The sequence below is a fragment of the Aquarana catesbeiana genome, linkage group LG02 (genome assembly GCF_042186555.1).
Source record: "Aquarana catesbeiana isolate 2022-GZ linkage group LG02, ASM4218655v1, whole genome shotgun sequence".
In the NCBI taxonomy this organism is placed as follows: Eukaryota; Metazoa; Chordata; class Amphibia; order Anura; family Ranidae; genus Aquarana; species Aquarana catesbeiana.
Genome location: NC_133325.1, coordinates 728,773,916 through 728,799,639, shown reverse-complemented (window position 1 = coordinate 728,799,639; position 25,724 = coordinate 728,773,916). Strand labels below are relative to the sequence as shown.

The following is a 25,724-nucleotide window of genomic DNA, read 5'->3' as shown; positions in this document are numbered from 1 at the left end:
GACGAACCCTAGGGTTCCATGGAACCCTGGTTTAATTTGTACTATGACATAAGTGCAGAACATACTGTGTGAATCAACACCCCCATCATAAAAGGAAACTAACATCATGTCAGTTTTTTTAAAGTTCAATATCCTATGACGTTTTAATGGAAGACACAGTGCTTATGCATAATTCATGCATACAGCTATACATTAAAATCCACAAGCAGCATAAAGGTAATCATAATGCAAAAGAAAAAGTCTACTAATATAATCCATCGACTTTTATAATTGACCATGTTCAGCCTTGATTAGTACTAGTCGCTAGACATAAATTTTCCAAACATTAAACATTCACGACCTCTCATTAAACGGTCTGCACGTGCCCTGAGCACTGCCAAATTCCGTACTTCATTCACAAACACTTTTACATGACTCCCTCAATCCAACGTAGAGGCCCCCTTTAACCCCCTCGCTGCCTGCTCACCTGCAAGCAGTTAAACTCCCACAACTCCAATATTCACGACGTTCCCTGTGAGAGAAAAAAAAAAGCCTGAGATATGTAGCGGAAGCCTTTCGAGAACATTACGACTGCGGATGACTCTTATCTGGTGGCTTTTCATGCAATATAAAGCAGAACAAGCTTGTACTTTCCTTCTGAAGAATAAATAATTGAAGAGGAGGCATCAATAATTACTGCATGGGAGATACATAAAATCTATTTTTATATCACCAAATAATCTGAAGAACTAATACAATGGAGCGGAGTTGGAGACCTGAACATTTGCATGTTATAATACAGCAAGCATCCACCTCCACCTATTAGGAAAGGCAATGGAAACCCTGAATGTTGTTTATATCTTTAGACCTGAGCATTTTCAACCTGGTCTGCATTGATTTCATTCAGGATTTGTAGAAATCCTGCACTTTCCACCCAAGTGCCAGTGATACCAGCTTTTACCGAAGCCCTATTACTCTTAAAAGAGCAATTTAGTTGCTTGCACGGCTATTAGGATCAGGATCAGCCAAGCTTTGAGCTGTCAGGACAACCGCCTCTCTCGTCGGTTTTGGACCAAGCCTGGCAATGTTTTCTCTCTATCCTCCTTGCTGGACACAGTCATTATAGTTTTTATATTTGTCAATCAATCTCTCGGTGGAAACAATAGCAGGATATTCTTCTGAACATAAGCAAAGTGGAGAGACACAGAGAGAGAGAGAGAGAGAGTGTGTGAGAGAGAGAGGGGGATATGTGCATTTGCCTGTGTGAACTAGCAGCACAGTGCTCTCAGCATCCTTGCTCTGTATGTTGATGAAGCAGGAGGATTGAAGAAATGTGCTTTTTCCTCAGGGCTACATCTCTGAGATATTGCTTCTACATCCAGCTATGGCAAAGCCACTGTGTGCTCTGATTCTTCAGTGATTAATGACTTCTTGCTGAGAAAGAACAGAGGGGGGAACATAAAGGTATACCGTGGAGTCAAAGGAGATGTTAGCAATGGTGTGAAATGATCATCCGGACATGTTATCTTCATTGAGAAGCAGGAATATCACCCCTGAACTTATTCTCCTCTTCACCTTGCTCTTCCATGGTGGAACTCTAAGCAAGGTTAGCAGAACCAAAGGCAAAAACTGGAAAGGAGGTAAGTCACCAAAACTTTCCTACTTTCCGTCCTGGTACCTGGATGTTCCTACATTCTACTGATGGCCATTTCCAGGCATCCCTGGAGTTCTGGAACTTTTTTTAGTGGTTGGCCCGGTGTGTTGACATTTTTTGGCTTAACTCTCAACGAGACGGCTCTTCGGAGTTCACAAGTTCATGCGACGTGTAAGCCTCGCAGTTTGTGTCCTACGCCTGCCATTTTTTAATGCCATTAAGGAGATTTGAGGCCCGCCGCGCAGATTGATTCGCAGCGCGTTGCTTTTTAGCTGCCCTTTAAATGTTAACAAATAAAAAGTTGGCCGTGAATTAGAACTTTTTTTTTTAGAAATGCTGTGTATTGTCATTTAGGAGAGCTGTGAATTGCGAATGCCGACAGCAAGATTAATATTCTGCGCTGATGTGATTATAGAGGTAAATTAAATTGACCTTATTAAAAGAATTGCTTATAGAGAAGGGGATGGCAAATGCTTTGTAATATTAGGATCACAGTCAGCTTAAGTTTGGCTTAAATGAGCAGTAGCTGAAGGATGACATTAGATGGCTAGCGAATGGCAGATCACAAAGTTTTGTTTGTCCAGCTTAACTCGTTGTGGTACCATTGCCATGATTTACAAACATGATGAATTTGTGATGATATTTACAGGTTTTGGAGATTTGTACCTGGAAAACTTTTTGTCCCTCGGAATCCTCAATTTGCCATTATTTAATTTATTATCTGTCCCTGTTATTTAATTGGTATGCTTACATATTACTGTCTATTATTAGAATTTTTAACCTTTAAAGTGAAATTAAGCCCAAAACCAAACATGTATTATATTGCAGCTTACCAACCCTTAGATAGGATGACTGCATAGATGTGCACAGTGGGTGTGCCAGGTGTGCCTGGGCACACCCTAATCACTTTGTACGTTTCCGATTCCGAATACACTTCTTGTATTAGAGTGCACCCATTCTGGATGAAGGGTCACAGCGGGCACCCTTGGACAGCAGCATTCTCAGTCTGGGGGGGAGTGTTGGATGCAGTAGCAGATTTAGATACACTAAACAAATTGAAGCCAAACTCCAGCTCACAATTTATAAGCTGTTACAGCAGTTTTATTTCCTATTGGGGTAAAGGTTTTGCATAAACAAACACAAGCTGATCATTGTAAGTGCCCCTGTCACTGTTAAATGGTTTTTCTCAACACTATACCTGCTACAACTGCAAGATAGCCTGTTCTGTTGAAAAACAACAGACTTAGTGGCCAGAGCATCAGGTGAAAATAAAGGAAAGAAAGTCTTAAAAGAAAACTAATGCAGACTTCACAGTAAGCTGCAATATAATAGATGTTTGCTTTTGGATTTAATACCCCTTAAAAGATGTAATAATCAATAGAATTGATTTACTAAGGCGGAGGGTGCAAAATCTGGTGCAGCTCTGCATAGAAACCAATCAACTTCCAGCTCAACTGAAAAAGCTGAAGTTAGAAGCTGATTGGCTACCATGCACAGCTACACCATATGTTGCACTCTCTAGTTTTAGTAAATCAACCACTATGTCTATAATCAATAAAGGACACTTGGGCAACAGGTAGTTGGATAATAAAGACATGCTTCTACCAGTCAGTGAGTGATTGGGTTGATGTTAAAAGGTAATGGGGTAGATTTACTAAAACTGGTGCACACAGAATCTGGTGCAGCTGTGCATGGTGGCCAATCAGCTTCCAGGTTTTATTGCCAAAGCTTCATTGAACAAGCTAAAATAGCTTGCTCAATGAAGCTTTGACAATAAAACCTGGAAGCTGATTGGTTTCTATGCAGAGTAGCACCAGATTTTGAACTTTCCAGCTTTAGTAAATAACACCCAATGTGTTCTTGCTGTGGCCGTTTTGAATAATTAGCAGCGGTGTCAATGAATAGAAAAAATGTAAAGATCCAGACTCGCAGGGTTGATTTACCAAAACTGGAGAATGCAAAATCTGGTGAAGCTCTGCATGGTAGCCAATCAGCTTCTAACTTCAGCTTGTTCAATTATGAAAAAAAAAAGCTAGAAGCTGATTCTATGCAGAGCTGCACCAGATTTTGCACTTCCACTCAGTTAAATTTGCTGATTTTCCACTGTTGATTGCTTGGCAATGGAAGAGATTTTTATATTGATTCAGTCTGCTACACAAAAGTTTGATCTAGCATCCCAAGTGACAGGTTCACTTTAAGAGGCATATGAAAAATTCAGAGAGGAGCATTTTCTAATTGAGTTTTGTAAATACGCCTAGATAGAATGAATGTCCTGCTGTTCTGCGAGACACCAGTGCTTGCTCAGGTCCACTTTTTTTATTAGCAAAGGATCCCTTAAAACAATTTTCTGCTGTTGGCAGCTATACAAGCATTGGCATCCACTGAGGTTAAAGGGGATATGGATTATTCCTGGTGCCCAAGTGGCAACCTTTATTGTACAATAGAATCACTGACGGTGTGTTTTCTTTATTATATTCCTGCAGATAATCAAAGTCATTTGGTAGTAATGTCCTTTTGTCAGCGAGACGCATTTTAATCACAGCTGTTATCGTGGTGTGTGCTGTTTTCTTCTTCCCACTGCTCTGTGTTGTGATATGAGGTTAACGAGAAGCATCGACATAAAAAAAAAAAAAAAAGAAGTTTAAATAATTTATAGTAACATCCCAGCGGCAGCAGCAGCCACTCAGCTTATCCTTGCTGGGTTTCCTTTGTTGCATTAGGGCTCTGCAAATCTTTTTACCTACAGTACTTGCGTGGAAAACTTCCAAGAGCCACTTAGCCTGTGCTGCCAGGGCAAAGGGATAATAAGTGCAATAAAATGTCAGACCTGAGAGTGGCTTGATAGGCTGGAAAGTTCCAATTTTACAACAGTACATAAACAAATGAACACATTATCTGTGAAGCTGTACAGGGTTTATGTGTGCTTTATATTTTGGTTTAAACGCCTGCTAAGCTACGAATGTTCAGATGGTATTGTTTGATGTGATGGGTTACTTGTTTGGTGTAGAGCGGGAAGGAATCCTGAGCAGGCAAAAATAATAAAGGAGCACCTGTTACTCATACATGATGGAGTCATCCATACTGCAAGAAAACTGAAGCTTCGTAGTAACTGTACAAATTCACAATTATTTCAAGTGTTTCTATGATCAAAATGAAATATCATACACTATGTTACCAAAGGTATTGGAACGCCTGCCTTTACACGCACATGAACTTTAATGGCATTCCAGTCTTAGTCAGTAGTGTTCAATATTGAGTTGGCCCACCCTTTGCAGCTATAACAGCTTTAACTCCTCTGGGAAGGCTGTCCATAAGGTTCATTAGTGTGTCTATGGGGATGTTTGACCATTCTTCCAGAAGCGTATTTGTGAGGTCAAGCACTGATGTGGACAAGAAGACTGGGCTTGCAGTCTCCGCTCCAATTCATCCCAAAGCTGTTCTATTGGGTTGGGGTCAGGACTGCAGGCCAGTCAGTTTCCTCCACCCCAAACTCGCTCATCCGTATCTTTGTGGACCTTGTGGAACTGAAAGGGGCCATTCCCAAACTGTTCCTATAAAGTTGGGAGCATGAAAATGTCCAAAATGTCTTTGTAAGCTGACGCCTTAAGAGTTCCCGTCACTGGGACTATGGGGCCAAGCCCAACCCCTTAAAAACAACCCCACACCATAATCCCCCCTCCACCAAATGATTTAGACCGGTGCATAAAGCAAGGTCCATAAAAACATGGATAAGTGAGTTTGGGGGGTGCCCTCAACCTGACAGAACACCTTTGGGATGAATTAGAGCAGAGACTGCAAGCCAGGCCTTATCGTCTACATCAGTGCCTGACCTCAGAAATACGCTTCTGGAAGAATGGTCAAACATTCTCAAAGACACACTCCTAAACCATATGGACAGCTTTCCCAGAGGAGTTGAAGCTGTTATAGCGTCAAAGGGTGGGCCAACTCAATATTGAATCCTACGGACTAATACTGGGATGCCAATAAAGTTCATGTGCGTGTAAAGGCAGGTGTAACAATACTAGTTTTGGTAATATAGTGTATATTCATTTCCACACATCAATTGTTTCTAGCATACTCCTATTTATCGATCTTGAAGTTTGTACATGTACATTGTGAAGATCCTCACACATTTCCTTTTTTGAATTCTATTTATTAATTTTATGTGATTTTTATTTTAGTCCTCCCTTCACTGGCGCACTCTTATGCCCCGTACACACGGTCGGACTTTGTTCGGACATTCCGACAACAAAATCCTAGGATTTTTTCCGATGGATGTTGGCTCAAACTTGTCTTGCATACACACGGTCACACAAAGTTGTCGGAAAATCCGATCATTCTGAACGCGGTGACGTAAAACACGTACGTCGGGACTATAAATGGGGCAGTGGCCAATAGCTTTCATCTCTTTATTTATTCTGAGCATGCGTGGCACTTTGTGAGTCGGATTTGTGTACACACGAACGGAATTTCCGACAACGGATTTTGTTGTCGGAAAATTTTATATTCTGCTCCCAAACTTTGTGTGTCGGAAAATCTGATGGAAAATGTGTGATGGAGCCTACACACAGTCGGAATTTCCGACAACAAGGTCCTATCACACATTTTCCGTCGGAAAATCCGACCGTGTGTACAGGGCATTATACTGTGTCTTCTACTTTAGGCACTTGTGGCCAGCAGTTAAGATGGCACTGCCGATGTAGCTATTTCTGATATGCCTGATGTTATATCATTCCACCTCATCCCTAAACAATGTCACCTATGATGAAATGCATAGGGTGGGGCCTACGATGGTGACATCACCACGCCTGTTGCATCTGATTGGTTAGCTGGATTTGTGCCCGGAGTGGAGCTCTTAGGAATGCCTTTTGCATTGTGTGGAAGTTTGCTGAGCCGTTTATACTTCATAATTCTGTGAGTGCAATACTTACCTTGTTATTACAGTTTTTATTACCTTACTACACTATGAGAAAACTATTATATAGGTGCTGAGAGGAGGCGGAGTCAGTACAGGAATCATGGCTTGCAAGCAGCAAGGTACCATGTGATATGTAGTCCTTAGAAATTGAAAGTAAACAGAAGAGGAGAAGCTGCAAAGTCTGGCCAGCAGACATGCAGAACTTAAAACTTGAAAGAAGTACTTTCAAGTAAACTTATATGGGATTGTTAAAGATAACTATTGTTTGTATTGTATTACAATCCTGATGTGATATGAAAGTGTATGCTGTGATCATTGAACTCCTCCTCTAAGCCTATGATAAAAAGTTACATTGCAGGGCGTGGTCTGGACATGGCCGGATAGAGACATGTGTTTGCTAAGCTCCCGACCATCTCCTATCCACCCCAGCCTTTTCAGTTTGATCCAACACAATATGCACTCCTCTAAGAGGAAATCAGCCAAGAGGAACACCAAATCAACTAAACCCACTCCCTCTACTCCTTTCACCGGTTAGATCCAGAGCTTATTTCCACTGCAATCCCCGGAGCTCAAGATGGTGGATGAACGTTCTGCTCCCTCAGGGAACCATGCCTTCCACGGCTCGCCTGCCTCGCCCACAGTGTCCTTGAGCTCAGAGACTTACCCTGACATCCCGCCAGCCTTCATGTCAGACCCACGGAGATCGTCACCCTACCCACCCGTGACCTACCAAGCGGACAATGAATTGCGGTCACTCCTCCAGGCCCTGCCAACTAAGTCCGACATTGTGGCTCCTTTTGGACGGGTCGAGGCAGCCCATAGACAGGAACTCCTGGTCGTGAAAAAGGAGGTACAGGCGCTCTCCACCAGACTCACAATGGGGGAAGCCACGCTCTCCACGCTGGATTAATAGGTGTCTGCACTAGAGGCACGTATACAGTGAACCTGCAGTTGCACCTCAAAGACATAGGGGACCAGAGCTGCCGCAACAATTTGCGGCTTCGGGGCTTGCCGGAAGCCACTGAAGCAGAAAATCTAGCCGCTGCGGCAACGGACTTCTTTAAAGGCATAGCAGGGATGAACTCGCCAGAACAGGTGGAGTTGTACTGGATCCACAGGGCTCTGGGCCCTTGATCGAATGATCACACCAGACCCCGGGATGTGATCTGTAGGCTGCATCATTACACCCACAAGGAGAACATCATCTGGAATGCCTGGGAAGTAGGAGACCTGGAATTTGCCAGAGCCCAAATTAAAATCCTTCCAGACCTCTCCAGAGCTATGTTGTAGCACCGGCCATGCTCCGACCGCTCCTAGATCTGGCCAGGCAGCTGGATTTCACGTACCGACGGGGTTTCCCCCTTTCAGTCACATTCAGGAAGGATCAACGGTTATTTACCCTCAGAGCACCGGAATCCCTCCCAGCCCTATTCACTTTCCTGGGGACTAATCCAATTGAAGTCCCAAACTGGCTAACCTTCCTCCCAAGACCTGGTTTGGATGGGAGTTAAGATTAGTCAGTTAGGATAATATAAGGGCTCAGGACAGTTCTTTTTAAAACCTGTATTCAGCACTTAAAAATCCAGAAGAAGAACTACTATTGATGAATTGGGTATCCAAAACCATTGAGGCAGAATGTCCGTATAGCAGGTCCACAGTGTTCACTAGTAAACATCTTGCACACCATGTATTTATCTCTCTATCTCTCTCTCTCTCTCTCCCTATATATATATATATATACCACTTCTAGAATTCAGAGGGTCAAACTAAATTTTTACTATGAGGCCCCATAAGTTATAATAACTTTTCAGGAAAGATATTTAAGGCATATTTAAATATTTACTATTTATTTTTCTTTATATATATATATATATATATATATATATATATATATATATATATATATATATATATATACATTTCGACACATGGAAAAAGCTTAGTTTGTCTCATACATTATCTAGTACCGCCCTCTGCAGAAATCACGCTAATTATTTTATGTAGACAGCTGTCCATGTATGAATGTTTGTCCACATTTCCTTCCAGTAATTAATTGATAATAATTGTATTCAGTAAATAAGTACCCACTGTAAATGTAATTTTTTCAAGTAGTATTCAGTTTCATTTAGAAAAAGAGCAACATGTAACTTTGCAATAGCTGGTCAAACGTTCGCACATTTCCATATGTGCCACTTGTAAGTTACTTTCACAACTATCAGACATTTTCTCTGAAGCAGAAGAAGGAGCATAGTGTCACGGATCACGGATAATATATACAGAGCAGCGATCAACGGGATCTGTTTAGACAGGTTAGTAAGAAGAATATGGCTGTGTTTCTGCACTTTGTACATTCCTAATGCATCTTCTATTTTTTTTTATAAACACTATGTAAAGTGTAACTTTGCTCTCTCAATCAACATTATTCTGCTAGTATTAGTAAATAGATAGGAAAGTATATCATATTTACTTTACTTTACTTTTTTTTTAATTTCTTTAGTTACTTCCTGGTTTCTGGTCTAGGCAAATTATGTCATACATCCCAAGAGTCTTCAGGAGGGGAGGAGGGGTTTTCTCAACTTTTTACAGTATAAGACTTTTCTGTGCAGACTCTTGCACTATATTAGTGCAAATATTATTCATGACAACAGTTTATTGAAGGTAATTTTCTGTTCCAGGGTGACTGTGTACAAAGCCAGCTCCTTAAAGCAGATGTCCGCCCACCCCACGAAAAATCAAAAGTCAGCAGGTACAAATATTACAGCTGCTGACTTTTAATACATGGACACTTACCTGTCCAAGGTGCCCACGATGTCGGCACTGCAGCCGATCTTCGGATTGGTTGTCAGGTGCAGCCACCGCCATTGCGGGTAAGGGAACCCGGCAGTGCAACCTTTCGGCTTCACGTCCGGTTCCCTACTGCACATGGCACCTGAGGGGGGAGGAGACGAATAAGTGGAAGTTCCACTTTTGAATAGAACTCCGCTTTAAACATGGTTTGAGGAACATGGTTTGACGATTTTGGTGAACTTGCACAGAGCTCTGATCTTAACCTCATTGAACACCTTTGGGAAGAAAAAGCATTCCAATGGCAAGCCAGGTGTTCTCTCCTGATATTAGAGGCTTAACACAGAAAGTTTTGTGTTAAAATGGTACCCTTTAATGACTAACTCAAAGTGGAAGACTGTATCTAAAAATGTTCCCTTCCCCCTCCTCCTAGCTATCCTCTTTACACTGTGTAAAAAAGTTCTATAGATACTTACCAATTTTTAACCTCTTGGCACTGAGTGCATGCAAATATGCAGCCTTTCGGCGGGTGGGCCTCAGTGCTGAGCAGTCACATATTCGCGTGCAAATAGAGCTGTGCTGGAAGCTCACACCCTGCGTGCTCCCGGTACAGTTACCGATGGCTAACGAAAAGTTGTTGGTTGTGAAGGATACTGCTTTTTGTTCTATAACTTATTTAATAGCTCTAGCTGTCATTTATAACACGGCTTGTTTTATGACTGCCTGCAATTTTCATATTACAGTGATCCAGTCCTCTAAAATGCCGTTTAATGACTATTAAGAAGACAACACTGACTGGCAGTACTGGCATTAACTTTGGAGTAAATGACTTCAATATTACACTTATCATCCTAATGCAAGACAGTGAATACTGATGTAATGATCAATAGGCCACTTTATTGAAGATTGCTAGCACATTTTCACTTGCCCATAAATGCAGCAATTCGGCTCATCCTTTATGAATATGTACTGGTAAATATTTTCTATTAATGGCACCAACATTTCTTGACGTAGAGCTTTGTATATATAGAAGAGTCTTCAAAGCACGTGAAGGTGGGTGAGTAAAACAACCAATCAAAATTTATCTTTAGCAGATGAGAATTTGGAAGCAAGAATTAATTGTTTACATGGGCAATATTTACGATGCAAACGTGGTGGCAGTGGTAGCAACAATGAATAATGGGGTATCATCATACTATGCTCTGTGGTTTGTACTTATTCTCTATGGTTGGTGGTTGATTGACTTTGTACAGAACTGTGCAATTAACCTCCCTGGCGGTATGATTATTTCGGATTTTAGGTGCTGAAAGCGGTACCATTATTTTGCATGGAAATTTGGCGTTTTATATTGTAGGTCTGTAATTCTTAACAATAACACACTTAAATCTGTCCAAACCAGAGTCTAGTAGATATCCCGGGTATGATAAAGTTTGAAACACAAAAACATAAATTATAATATAATAAATAAAAATAAATAATTAAAAAAAAATAAAAAAAAATAGTAAAAAAATAAATTACCCCACGATTCACTATCGCTCAATTCTGCAAGTGTTCTAATTTACTATCGCTGTTTTCTAGCTGGTCTAAAGCCATTTTTGACGTAAAGGGACACTTTTTGGTTGCTATGGACAATCTCCAGTTTCCAGGCAGAAAGAACAGTATATATCACATAAAACTGCATGCAGGGCATTGGACAAAGCACTGGGGACAGAAGGGAAGTGAAATAATTTCATACAGTACTGTAATCTGTAAGATTACAGTACTGTATGTGTTATGATTTTGACATTTTTTTTAATTTGCCGCCAGGCTCCACCCCCGTGCGTCGCGACGCTCGCAGGGAACGGAGCCTGGCACGGAGAGGCTTCGGGCAGAGGACACAGCCCGCAGACACAGCGGGGGACATTGCAGGATCCCGGGGACAAGGTAAGTAATGCCACACCAGGATCCTGCAATGTAATCCCGAGTGTGGCTCGGGGTTACCGCTAATGGTCCTGATTTTTAACCCCGAGCCACACTCGGGAAAACCGCCAGGGAGGCTACGACAGTTCAAAGCTCAGGGTGGGTTGGGGCAGTTTGTCTAAATATAGGATCTGCATTCATTTTTTAATCTTTCATAAGAGGTGTGCATACATTTTGGGAGGAAATTTTCATTATTTGGAGAAATGGATGTATCCAAAACTCCGAATCACATTAGTAAGTAACAAATTTCAAACGAATCCCAAATAAATTATAGCAAAACAACACATTAATTTGTATTCATTCAACTCATTCTGACCTTTTGTTAATGTTTGAAGCATCCAAAAAAAGCCTCGACCTTACAAATGATCCAAATTGATTCGGATCCATTTTGGATCCCCAGACTAAGGGGACCCCCCCCCCAGGCAGGATAATTAAAGGAATTTTTCATTTTTATTGTTTCAATTTAAGCATTAATAAAATCACTGCTCCTTAAAAAAACGGTTGTTTTTTTAATTTTTATTGATACATGTCACCCAGGGCAGTACCCAGACCCCCATACCCCTTTTATGGCCAATTGTTTGCATATAAGCCTTCAAAAAATAGATAGAAAAGAAAAAAAGGGCCTGCAATACTGCTTGTGGAGAGGAGAGGGGGTGTTAAAGGGGAACAAACCCCCTTTTTAAAGTTTATTTCTGCTTTAACCACTTGAAGGATTTACCCCCTTGATGACAGGCCATTTTTCGCGATATGGCACTGCGTCGCTTTAACTGACAATTGCGCGATTGTGCAACGATATACCGAAAACACAAATGATGTCCTTTTTTTCCCACAAGTAGAGCTTTCTTTTGGTGGTATTTTATCACCTCTGCAGTTTTAATTATTTGCGCTATAAACAAAAAAAGACCAACAGTTTTGAAAATTTTTTTTTTTTTTACTTTTTGCTATAATAAATATTCAAAAAACAAATTTCTTCACCAGTTTAGGCCAATATGTATTCTTCTACATATTTTTGGTAAAAAAAAAATCACAATGAGGGTATATTGATTGGTTTGCTCAAAAGTTATAGCGTCTACAAAATAGGGAATAGATTTATGGCATTTTTATTGTTATTTTTTTTTTTGCTAGTAATGGCAGTGTTCAGTGATTTTTAGTGGGACTGCGACATTGCGGCGGACAGATCGGACACTTTTGACACTTTTTTGGGACCAGTGATCAGAGCTAAAAATACCCGCTGATCACTGTATTAATGACACCAGCAGGGAAGGGGTTAACACTAGGGGGGTGATCAAGGGGTTAAGTGTGTTCTAGGGAGGTGTTTCTAACTGTGGGGGAGTGGACTGACTAGGAGTAGAGAAATCGCTGTTCCTGATCACTAATAACAGACAATCACACTGTACTCCCCCGACAGAACGGGGATCTGCTTTGTTTACATTGGCAGGTCCCCATTCTGCCTCTCTGTGGAGCGATCGCAGTTGGCAGGCAGACATTGCAGCCGCCGGCCACACACATCGGCTCCGGCGCGTCTGGCACGCCCGCTGTATCTATTACACAGAGCACCGTACTGGTACGGCGATTCGCGCAATAGAGCCGCCCTGCTGCAGTAAAACTGTGGCGGCTGGTCGGCAAATGGTTAAAAAAATATTTTACTTTGTTTTTTTATTTTATTTCTTTATAAAATAAAAATAAATATATTATTTATATATATGATGTGGCTATGTATTCCTTACATAAACATGCAAGCTTACTAATAAAAGTAAGGTGTTTGCAATATATAGAAACACCTACTGACTGCTTTTGTTATTGTATTGTCTGTACACAAGGTTCAATAGGACAAAAAAGATCAAGGTGTCTGTCTTCTATATAGGGACTGTTTCGATAGAAATACAGCTTTAATCTCATATAAGTGGTAAAAAGGTCTTACTCAATTCCAGCTGTATTAGTTTGATATCAAAAAAGCTTAGCAATAAATTGTCTCTCTGTAAATATGATCCTTCGAAATTGCTGCTAGGGACTCTATGATCCTTTGGACATTTTTTTTTTTTTAAATAACTTCTTTCTCAATTCCATATAGCCTGAGACAAAGTGTTTTATCAATTTCAGGAGTTTAAAAGAGTCAGTGCTACATAGTAACATTTACATTTGTGTAACATTTAAAGGGGATGTACATGTTTTTCTCAGTACACAATTCTTCAAGAGCAGCAGATGGCTTACATACGACAGTCACCACACTAAAATTAAATGGGGAAGGGCAGCAGGATCCTTAAAATATACCCATCATGAAAGAAAAATAGGGGGCTGCCATTACTGAACTCTGATATTACTAGTTGCCTGGCTGCGTCTGCCTTTAATACCTCTGAGACACTGGGGTAAATTACTTAGAATTGGAAGTAGAGCCTAAATTCCTTAACTTAGAAAATAAAGCAAAGCTGTGTTCATTTAAACCAACCATTTATGTGCTAGTAAAATCATATTTTAAAAATTTTCCTTGCATGCTATTGGTAATTCCAAGTGACCATGGGTGTGTGCAGCCTATTGCATTAGGCTGTGCACCTCATAGCTCAAACACACATGCATGTGTGTGTATATACTGTATATATAGCAGTAGGGCAATGGACAGTGTGAGTAGAGCAGTGGATGGTGTCAGTAGGGCAGAGATTGGTGTCAGTAGTTTACTTTTAAAATAATATATTTTTTATCATTTTTAATAATTTTTCTATTATTTTTTTTTTTACAATTTTTTAGGAGCCCCATTGGGGGCTTTGGTGAAATATCAGAGTTCTAAACAGACCCCTGATGTCTCACTTTTCAGAGAGAGAAAGGGACTAAGGACAGAGATTCCCCAGTCCCTTTCTCTGCAGCAAAGCAGCAGGGTGAATCTGCGCAGCGCAGGGTGATTAGGGTGTGCCTAGGCACAAAAAACGGGCAAAAAATTTGTTCGAACACACGAACACCGTTAAAGTCTATGGTACACGAACATGAATAATCAAAAGTGCTAATTTTAAAGACTTATATGCAAGTTATTGTCATAAAAAGTGTTTGGCGACCTGGGTCCTGCCCCAGGGGACATGGATCAATGCAAAAAAAAGTTTTAAAAATGGCCGTTTTTTCGGGAGCAGTGATTCTAATAATGTTTAAAGTGAAACAATAAAAGTGTAATATCCCTTTAAATTTCGTACCTGGGCGGTGTCTATAGTATGCCTGTAAAGGGGCGCATGCTTCCCGTGTTTAGAACAGTCTGACAGCAAAATGACATTTCAAAGGAAAAAAGTCATTTAAAACTACTCGCGGCTATTAATGCATTGCCGGTCCGACAATACACATAGAAGTTCATTGATAAAAACGGCATGGGAACCCCGAACCAAAATTTGAAAAAAAAATGACGTGGGGGTCCCCCTAAATTCCATACCAGGCCCTTCAGGTCTGGTATGGATATTAAGGGGAACCCGGCCAAAATAAAATAAAAATGACGTGGGGGGTCCCCCTAAATTCCATACCAGACCCTTCAGACCCTTCAGGTCTGGTATGGATTTTAAGGAGAACCCTGCGCCAAAATTTAAAAAAAAAAGCGGCCTGGGGTCCCCCCAAAAATCCTTTCCAGACCCTTATCCAAGCACGCAACCTGGCAGGCCGCAGGAAAAGAGGGGGGACAAGAGAGCGCCCCCCCTCCTGAACCATACCAGGCCACATGCCCTCAACATTGGGAGGGTGCTTTGGGGTAGCCCCGCAAAGCACCTTGTATCCATGTTGATGAGGACAAGGGCCTCATCCCCACAACCCTGGCCGGTGGTTGTGGGGGTCTGCGGGCGGGGGGCTTATCGTAATCTGGAAGCCCCCTTTAACAAGGGGACCCCAGATCTTCTTCTCTTCTTTTTCTTCTCTTCTTCATCTTCTTCTATTCTTCATCTTCTTCTCCGGGCCGCTCCGCATCCATGGTGGCATGGAGGGAGGCTCCCGCTGTGTGACGCTTCTCCTCTTCTGACGGTTCTTAAATAAAGGGGGGGTGGGCCACCCGGTGACCCCGCCCCCCTCGAATGCACGGTGACTTGACGGGACTTCCCTGTGGCGTCACGGGGAATGCCACAGGGAAGTCCCGTCAGGTCACCGTGCATCAGAGGGGGGTGGGGTCACCGGGTGGCCCCGCCCCCGTTATTTAAGAACTGTCAGAAGAGGAGAAGCCTCACACAGCGGGAGCCTCCCTCCATGCCACCATGGATGCGGAGCGGCCCGGAGAAGATGAAGAAGAGAAGAAGATGAAGAAGAGAAGAAGATGAAGAGAAGAGCGGGAGCCTCCCTCCATACCGTCATGGATGCGGAGCGGCCCGAGGAGAAGAAGGGAAGAAGACACCGACGCCGCGGAGGAGATGCTGGACGAGAACACCAGAGGAAGAACCAGAAGAACTAGAAGAACCAGAAGAACCAGAAGAAGAAGAAGATGGAGGAAGAAACCGAAGGAAAATAGAAGAAAGAAGAAGCATTTAAATAAAGGAATTGTCAAAAACTGTCTCTTGTCATTTTTAACATTTTTGACAGTTTTTTAGTGAAATGGTAGGGGTACTTTTGTACCCCCTTACCATTTCACACAGGGGGGAGGGCCGGGATCTGGGGGTCCCCTTGTTAAAGGGGGCTTCCAGATTCCGATAAGATAAGATAAGATCCCGCCCGCAGACCCCCGCAACCACCGGCCAGGGTTGTGGGGATGAGGCCCTTGTCCTCATCAACATGGGGACAAGGTGTTTTGTGGGGCTACCCCAAAGCACCCTCCCAATGTTGAGGGCATGTGACCTGGTACGGTTCAGGAGGGGGGGTGCTCTCTCATCCCCCCCTCTTTTCCTGCGGCCTGCCAGGTTGCGTGAACGGATAAGGGTCTGGTATGGAATTTAGGGGGACCCCCTCGTCATTTTTTTTTAAAGTTTTGGCCGGGGTTCCCCTTAATATCCATACCAGACCTGAAGGGCCTGGTATGGAATTTAGGGGGACCCCCCACGTCATTTTTTTTTTTAATTTTGGTTCGGGGATCCCCTGTGGGGAATTCCCATGTCATTTTTATCAATGAACTTCTATGTGTATTGTCGGACCGGCAATGCATTAATAGATGCGAGTAGTTTTAAATGACTTTTTTCCTTTGAAATGTCATTTTGCTGTCAGACTGTTCTAAACATGGGAAATATGTGCCCCTTTACAGGCATACTATAGACACCCCCCCAGGTACGAAATTTAAAGGGATATTACACTTTTATTGTTTCACTTTAAGCATTATTAAAATCACTGCTTCCGAAAAAACGTCCGTTTTTAAAACTTTTTTTGCATTGATCCATGTCCCCTGGGGCAGGACCCAGGTCCCCAAACACTTTTTATGACAATACCATGAATATAAACCTTTAAAATTAGCACTTTTGATTTCTCCCATAGACTTTTAAAGGGTATTCCGCGGCATTCGAATTTGTCGCGAACACCCCAAATTGTTCGCTGTTCGGCGAACTTGCGAACAGCCGATGTTCGAGTCGAACATGAGTTCGACGGGGACTCAAAGCTCATCCCTAATGAACACCGATCTCTCTTTCCTCCTAGACAGTCCCATCCCCCCACAGATAGAACACACCTAGGGAACACAGTTAACCCCTTGATCGCCCCCTAGTATTAACCGCTTCCCTACCAGTGATATTTATACAGTAATCAGCGCATTTTTATAGCACTGATAGCTGTATAATTGTCAATGGTCCCAAAAATGTGCCAAAAGTGTCCAATTTGTCCGCCACAATATCGCAGTCCCGATAAAAATTGCAGATCGCCGCCATTACTAGTAAAAAAAAAAAAATTATAATAAAAATGCCATAAATCTATCCCCTATTTTGTAGACGCTATAACTTTTGCACAAACCAATCAATATACACCTATCATGATTTTTTTTACCAAAAATATGTAGAAGAATAATTTCAGTGTGGATATATTTTAGAATAGTTTTATTATTCTTTTATGTGCATTGCAATTTTGTCACCTTGAGGGCAAGCTAATCTTATGTAGACAGATAGCTTTAAGTAGACTTTATAGTAGGTCACCTCTTGCTCTTATGACAACTGTAACATTTTGGATTTCTCTTTATAGGGGTGAATTTACCCCATGGATACTAAGACAGCAATTAAATCGTAATCTAACTCTTTCTTCCTTTAGCCAAGTTTTACATACATTTTAAAAGAGTGACAAATACATAAAGATCTACTTGTACTTTTTATGCAGGTACAGCAAGTTTATTTTTTCCTTTTAAAACAAAGGTTTAAAAATATGAATTGAGTTAACTGTTGTAAGCAACCCTGCAGTGTTATATCCTTTGACCCAAATCCTTGATCTGTCACTAGTGCTGCTGGAAAGTTTACATGTATATGCGGAGAACAGAATAAATATTAGTATGTGGAAAAGAAAAGAAAATTAATATAGTGACTACCATTATCACAGGCATTACCAGAATACAATATTTTTTTCTATTTTTTTCTCTATGTACAATGTATTAAACAGGAACCCCTCCAAATAAAAACAATATGATTTTACGGGTAAGTGACAGCACATGATTGACTCTTATTGCTGATGGTATCTTCTTTTCTATGTGTTGGCTTTTCTAAACGCTCCATATGCTCTGTGACAGAAAAACATGACTAATACTGAAAACACCAGCTTTCATTGTCAGCTGTATATGGAGGGCATCTGAAATGGGGTTTCTGCTCATCTGTTTAGAAACATTCGTTCACAATTTTTTATATTCACAACTTTCATACAATGATAAGATGTCTTTATTCCTATATTTATCACAAAGGAGTACATACATTTCATCTATGTCAAAATGAATGGAATTTCGTATCAATCTTTTGGGTTTGGTGCATGAGATGCTGGATTGTCTTCTTAAAATAAAATAATTGTATCATTACTTTTATCACCATAAAAAATAAATGTTTATTCTGTTTTTTTAAGAATAATAGGCAGATCCATTCAAATCATTCCATACTCCCACCTGTGTGCTCAGATCAGGTTAAGATATAACTCCCAACGGTCCATAATTTGGGAGGACTGTCCATCTTTTGGAACCAAATCCCTCTATCTCGCCTCTTTCCTTAGCTGTACCTTGTTTTGGTCTGACTAGACCAGTATAGAAAAATGTTCTATTTAACTATTGTAGCCAGTGGCAGCTGGTGCTCCATTTTTTGGGGGGAAGGCAAACAAACCAACCAAAACACCTCCCCCCCCCCGGGGTCGGTCAGTAGGTCGATCAGTCAAAACTCCCACCCCCATAGCTCGCTCGTCCGCCCACCAGCCCCACACTTACCCTATCTAGGTCAAGGGCAGCTTCGGCTCCTTCTTGAGTCTCCTCCTCCTTGGCGGCTTTACCCCACCTCTACTCTTCCTTGTCGGCTTCACAGCAGCTTCAGCCTGCGTCTTCTCCTCCTTGGCGGCTTACCCCTCGGCAGCCAATACGGTCACTTCTCCTCTCCACCAATCAGGTCTGAAGACCAGCTTCCTGATTGGCCGGGAGGAGAATCAGGAAGACAATAGTGAATATAAATTTGCTATTGTCACATGACTGGGTGGGCTCAGGTCGCAGTGCCCTGCGCCCCAAGCCCACCATTTTTTTAAGCCAATTAGAGCCTCAGGCTCTAATCATGTGCTAGAAAAAAACCCCCATTGAAATCCATGCATCTGGTGCTCTGCATGTAGATTAGGGCACGGGCGCATGGATTGGGGGGTGGCACCCCTGTGCCCCTTATGGACGGGCCACCATTGATTGTAGCGCTAACCTGTAGGAGCCACTGTAGGTTCAACAGGTTCTTTCCCAACACAGTGCAGAGGCATTCAGGCACACAGCAACAGTCCATTCACTCCGGCTCATTGAACAGTCCAAAGACTGTCTTTTTGAAGTTTATTTGCTTGTAGAACTGGTAACAGGGGGTTTGGGGTGATGGGGGATACTCCAAAATTGGAGATATTGCTAGCAGAGGACACTTCTCACTCAGTAACAGTTGCACAAACATAGGTAAATTGAGACAGCCTGTTGGTTCACAACTGGGGACCATGAAGTATCTTTCGCACAGGTAAAGGCAGACTAGAACAGTTTACAGGTTAACAGCTGGGGACCATGGCTAACTTTAGCACACAGGATGCTCTACTCACAGGATTCTGGAATAAATCAGTCCATAAGTCTCATGTAGAGTAGTACAGCATCCAGTCCAAAGGGCTCCATGTGCGAGCAGCCTCCCTCCTCTCAGCTCACCAATCTATTTCCTCAGGAGGGAAAAAGACAATCTCCTCAGGGCTCCAGACTATTTTACAGCATGCCAGACACTTTCTGGGCACACCTCCTCAGGGATTGGCTAGGCCCTGTTCAATATTCAGGCTGGTCATTTGAATTCCACCTCTCTAAGCTCTAGAAACATTTTCCAGAGGCAGGTATAAAGCGGTATAAAAAATAAAAAAATGTTACATATTGCAGCTTACCATCCTAAAATGTGGTGGCTGCATTTCTTTTCTTTGACCATTTTATGTACCCCTGTCAGTGTTAAATATTTTTTCTCAACCCTCTAACTGCTACTTTGTCTTGACAACTCTGTTAAAGGAAATTGAAAAATAAGAGACTTACTGGCCATATCACCAGGTGAAAATAAAGGGAAAAAAAAAAAATATATTGCAGTTACCACATCTAATGCCCCGTACACACGGTCAGACATTGATCGGATATTTCGACAACAAAATCCATGGATTTTTTCCGACGGATGTTGGCTCAAACTTGTCTTGCATACACACGGTCACATAAAGTTGTCGGAAAATCCGATCGTTCTGAACACGGTGATGTAAAACACGTACGTCGGGACTATAAACTGGGCAGTAGCCAATAGCTTTCGTCTCTTAATTTATTCTGAGCATGCATGGCACTTTGTCCTTCAGATTTGTGTACACACGATCAGAATTTCCGACAACGGATTTTGTTGTCGGAAAATTTTATATCCTGCTCTCAAACTTTGTGTTTCGGAAATTCCTATGGAAAATGTGTGATGGAGCCTACACACGGTCGGAATTTCCGACAACAAGGTCCTATCACACATTTTCCGTCGGAAAATCCGACCGTGTGTACGGGGCATAAGAATGAGTAAACTACAATATATCAATATAGAGAGAAAAACAAAATACCAATCTTTAAAAGGGGCAGAGAGGCATGCTCACCCAGGTGAGAATTTAAAATGTGCTGCTTTGCTATCCCTTGTTCATGTTTTGTAGCTGAAGTCTTATTGCCTCACCTGTGGCCGCTCAGATAACACCTGTGTTTTCAAAGAGATGGAAAACGCAATATTTTAGAAATTGTATTCACCTGGGTAAGCCTGAATTTGTGATGTGACTATAAGGCTTGATGAATGTAATTATTGTTATGATTGTAAATGTGACTTTACGCAGCTCTTGTCTATATACAGCATTGTTACTATTTGGCAACACTACTGATGAAGCCGCTGTTCGGCGAAACATGTTGAGGAAAGCAACAGTGTAGCCCTTATGAAGAAAAGAGACACCAAAATGCCTGCTGTATTTGTAAATTAAAATGACACTTTTTAAAAAAAATGGTTTTAAAGCGGAGTTCCACACAAAAATGGAACTTCCGCTTTTCGGAACCCTCCCCCCTCCGGTGTCACATTTGGCACCTTTCAGGGGGGAGGGGGGTGCAGATACCTGTCAAAGACAGGTATTTGCACCCACTTCCGGCATAGACTCCCATGGGAGTCTATGCCTCTTCCTGTCCCGACAGCGCTGTCTGCTGGGAACACACAGCTCCCAGCAGAGAGCGGGGACCACTAGGGACGCGCAGCGCGACTCGCGCATGCGCAGTAGAGAACTGGGAAGTGAAGCCGCAATGCTTCACTTCCTAATTCCCTCACCTAGGATGGCGGCGGCAGCTGCCGAGAACCGAGCGGGTTCTCGGCGTCCCCTGCCGACATCGCTGGACCCCGGGACAGGTAAGTGGCAATGTATTAAAAGTCAGCAGCTGCAGTATTTGTAGCTGCTGGCTTTTAATATTTTTCTTTTTTGGTGGTGTGGGTGAACCCCCGCTTTAAATATCTATTAAACAATTGGTATTGTTTTGGCACCGCAAAAAAAATCCCATATTTGTTAATACTGGTCTCTATATTATTATTGGGGATGTTGGTGCAATTTTTTAGATTTATCTCTTGATTGAGTGAGAATTTATGTTAAAAACTTTACAATATATCAAATTTTTGGTTTGGAGTTTAATACGGCTGGCCATACACAAATAGAATTTTATTCAAAAGAGTTTTGTTTTCCGAATATTTATTACATTTTTTAATGTTAGTGACAAGTAGGGATGAGCCGAACACCCCCCGGTTCGGTTCGCACCAGAACCCGCGAACGGACCGAAAGTTCGCACGAACGTTAGAACCCCATTGACGTCTATGGGACTCGAACGTTCGAAATCAAAAGTGCTCATTTTAAAGGCTAATTTGCATGGTATTGTCCTAAAAAGGGTTTGGGGACCCGGGTCCTACCCCAGGGGACATGTATCAATGCAAAAAAAACTTTTAAAAACGGCCGTTTTTTCGGGAGCAGTGATTTTAATGATGCTTAAAGTAAAAAAAAAAAAGTGAAATATTCCTTTAAATATCGTACCTGGGGGGTGTCTATAGTATGCCTGTAAAGTGACGCGTGTTTCCCATGTTTAGAACAGTCCCTGCACCAAATGTCATTTTTAAAGGAAAAAATCTCATTTAAAACTGCTTGCGGGTTTAATGTCATGTCGGGTCATGGCAATATGGATGAAAATCAGTGAGACAAACGGCATGGGTACCCCCCAGTCCATTACCAGGCCCTTTGGGTCTTGTATGGATATTAAGGGGAACCCCGCACCCAAATTAAAATAAGGAAAGGTGTGGGGCCACCAGGCCCTATATACTCTGAACAGCAGTATACAGGCGGTGCAAACAAGACAGGGACTGTAGGTTTGTTGTTAAGTAGAATCTGTTTGTAATTTTGAACATTTTTAACGTGTTTAGCTCCAGCCAAAAAATCTTTTCTAAGCTTTTTGGAAAACATAGGGAAGGGTTATCACCCCTGTGACATTTGTTTTGCTGTCTTTCCTCCTCTTCAGAAGATTTCACCTCACTTTTTTGTCCCAATGAAAAATGTTTTTTGAAAATTTGGGTTTTTTTGTGGAACAAGGATTGGAAAGCATCAGTGGAAAGGAGAAATTGTTTTCCCATATTAACTCTTACAGGAGAGAATTTCCCTTCCTAGGGGTAGATTTCATCTCACTTCCTGTTGTCTCCTTCCGTTTGCAAGTAGGAGTCGTTTGTAAGTTAGATGTTTGAAAGTAGGGTCCTGCCCTATATACTCAGCAGAAATTTGGGCCTTAGGTGTTGCTGTGGCCACAACACTGTAAGCCCTCACAGGGCCCTGCTGTGAAATATTAGATCAAGAATTGTAATTACATGCCCCTGTTGAACAGGAGCTGAAAAATTAGGCCTTAGGCACTGGTGCTGGTGCCACAACACTGCAACCCCTCACAGACACTCTAGTTGGAACGCAGGAACGAGCCCTGCTGCAAAGTATTGCTTCAAAAATTGTAATTACACGCCCCTGTTAGACAGGGGCAGAAAAATTGGGCCTTAGGCACTGGTGCTGGTGCCACAACACTGCAACCCCTCACAGACACTCTAGTTGGAACGCAGGAACGAGCCCTGCTGCAAAGTATTGCTTCAAAAATTGTAATTACACGCCCCTGTTAGACGGGGCAGAAAAATTGGGCCTTAGGCACTGGTGCTGGTGCCACAACACTGCAACCCCTCACAGACACTCTAGTTGGAACGCAGGAACGAGCCCTGCTGCAAAGTATTGCATCAGAAATTGTAATTACACGCCCCTGTTAGACAGGGGCAGAAAAATTGGGCCTTAGGCACTGGTGCTGGTGCCACAACACTGCAACCCCTCACAGACACTCTAGTTGGAACGCAGGAACGAGCCCTGCTGCAAAGTATTGCATCAAAAATTGTAATTACACGCCCCTGTTAGACAGGGGCAGAAAAATTGGGCCTTAGGCACTGGTGCTGGTGCCACAACACTGCAACCCCTCACAGACACTCTAGTTGGAACGCAGGAACGAGCCCTGCTGCAAAGTATTGCATCAAAAATTGTAATTACACGCCCCTGTTAGACAGGGGCAGAAAAATTGGGCCCTAGGCACTGGTGCTGGTGCCACAACACTGCAACCCCTCACAGACACTCTAGTTGGAATGCAGGAACGAGCCCTGCTGCAAAGTATTACATCAAAAATTGTAATTACACGCCCCTGTTAAACAGGGGCTGAAAAATTGTGCCTTAGGCACTGGTGGTGGCGCCCAGAACCAAAAATGTTCTTACAAGCTATCAGCGTGATGATTGAGGAGGAAGAGGATAATTACTCAGGGATAGTCACTCAGCATAGGCAGTCTTTGAAGGGATCTGAGATTTCAAAAAAAATTATTCGGTTACATCAGCATCAGGTGCTTGGTAGCTGGTGGTGATCCAAGACTCATTCATTTTTATGAAGGTCAGCCGATCGACCGAGTCGGTGGACAGACGCACCCTGTGATCGGTTACCACGCCTCCAGCAGCACTGAATGTGCGTTCCGAAAGAACGCTGGATGCAGGACAGGCCAGTAGCTCAATTGCATACTGTGCAAGCTCTGGCCAGTGATCCATCCTCAAGACCCAGTAACCCAGAGGATTTTCGGTGGGAAAGGTGTCCAAGTCTGATCTTGCCCCTAGGTATTCCTGCACCATGTAAAACAGACGCTGGCGATGGTTGCTGGAACCGATCATACCTTGGGGCTGCGGACCAAAAAATTGTCTGAACGCATCGGTCAGACGGCCACCTTCTCCACCGCTCCTTCTTTGACTGACCGAAGCCTCAGCAACACGTTGTCCAGAAACAGGAGTTTGTAACCTCCCAGTCTCTGGGAACGCGTTGCACAGACCTTTCTGCAAGGCCTCCCGAAGATGTTTCATCCTCTGCTCCCTCTGCGATGGCAAGATAAGGTCCGCAACCTTACCCTTGTAACATGGATCAAGGAGGGTTGCCAGCCAGTATTGGTCCTTCTCCTTGATACCACGAATAGGAGGATCTTATGCAGGCTTTGCAGGATCAGGGAGGCCATGCAGCGTAGGTTTGCTGAGGCATTCGGTCCGGAGTCCTCTGGGTCACTAAGAACGACATGGTCCGCAGCCACCTCCTCCCAGCCACGTACAAGTCCATGTGTTTCTTGGGACTGATCCCTTAAAGACTGATGCTGAGTGCCAGGCTCCACCTCCATACTGACACAATCTTCCTCCTCCTCCTCTTCCTCCTCGTCCTCTTCCTGTGTGATCGGCGGGCACGCAGGAACACTGTCTGGATAAAGGGGGCCTTGAGAGCTAAGGAAGTCCTCCTCTTCCTGCCTCTGTTCTGCCTCAAGTGCCCTGTCCATTATTCCACGCAGCGTGTGCTCCAACAGGTGGACAAGGGGGACAGTGTCACTGATGCATGCACTGTCACTGCTCACCATCCTCGTGGCCTCCTCGAATGGTGACAGGACAGTGCATGCATCCCTGATCATGGCCCACTGGCGTGGGGAAAAAAAAACAAGCTCCCCTGACCCTGTCCTGGTGCCATAGTCGCACAGGTACTCATTGATGGCCCTCTGCTGCGTGTGCAGCCGCTGCAGCATGGCCAACGTTGAGTTCCACCTGGTGGGCATGTCACAGATTAGGCGGTTCTTGGGCAGGTTAAACTCCTTTTGGAGGTCCGTCAGCCGAGCACTGGCATTATATGACCGGCGGAAATGCACACAGACTTTCCTGGCCTGCCTCAGGACATCCTGTAAGCCCGGGTACCTGCCCAAGAACCGCTGCACCACCAAGTTAAGGACGTGAGCCAAACAGGGCACATGGGTCATTTGTCCCTGTCGGAGGGCAGAGAGGAGGTTGGTGCCATTGTCGCAAACCACCATTCCTGCCTTAAGTTGGCGTGGCGTCAACCACCTCTGAACCTGCCCCTGCAGAGCTGACAGAACCTCTGCCCCAGTGTGGCTCCTGTCCCCCAAGCACACCAGCTCAAGCACCGCATGGCATCTTTTGGCCTGCGTACTTGCGTAGCCCCTTGAACGCCTACGGAGCACCGCTGGTTCCGAGGAAGAGGCCATGGAGGAAGAAGAAGAGGAGGGGGTGGAGGAGAGAGGTGTGTCACAATCAGCATTTTGGAGGCGTGGTGGCGGAACAACCTCCAACACTACTGCACCTTGTCCTGCATCCTTCCCAGCTGCCAGCAGAGTCACCCAATGTGCCGTGAAACTTAGGTAACGTCCCTGTCCATGCCTGCTGGACCATGAGTCAGCGGTAATATGCACCTTACCGCTGACCGCCCTGTCCAGCGAG

At 43.2% G+C, this 25,724-nt stretch overlaps 1 protein-coding gene across 20 annotated transcripts in view; it reads left to right on the top strand.

Moving 5' to 3' along the window:
* The first annotated feature begins 532 nt into the window (after positions 1-532).
* The window catches only part of ROBO2 (roundabout guidance receptor 2), a 1,381,148-nt gene continuing 1,355,956 nt past the window's right edge, over positions 533-25,724 (top strand). For 6 of the 20 annotated variants that reach the window (XM_073617027.1, XM_073617038.1, XM_073617043.1 and 3 more), the window contains exon 1: positions 538-1,619. In XM_073617027.1, coding sequence (XP_073473128.1) covers positions 1,499-1,619 — 121 coding nt within the window. In that variant the 5' untranslated portion in view covers positions 538-1,498. Of the gene's footprint in view, positions 1,620-25,724 lie in introns of all 20 variants that reach the window. The other 14 variants (XM_073617045.1, XM_073617032.1, XM_073617035.1 and 11 more) reach the window with 6 other exon arrangements.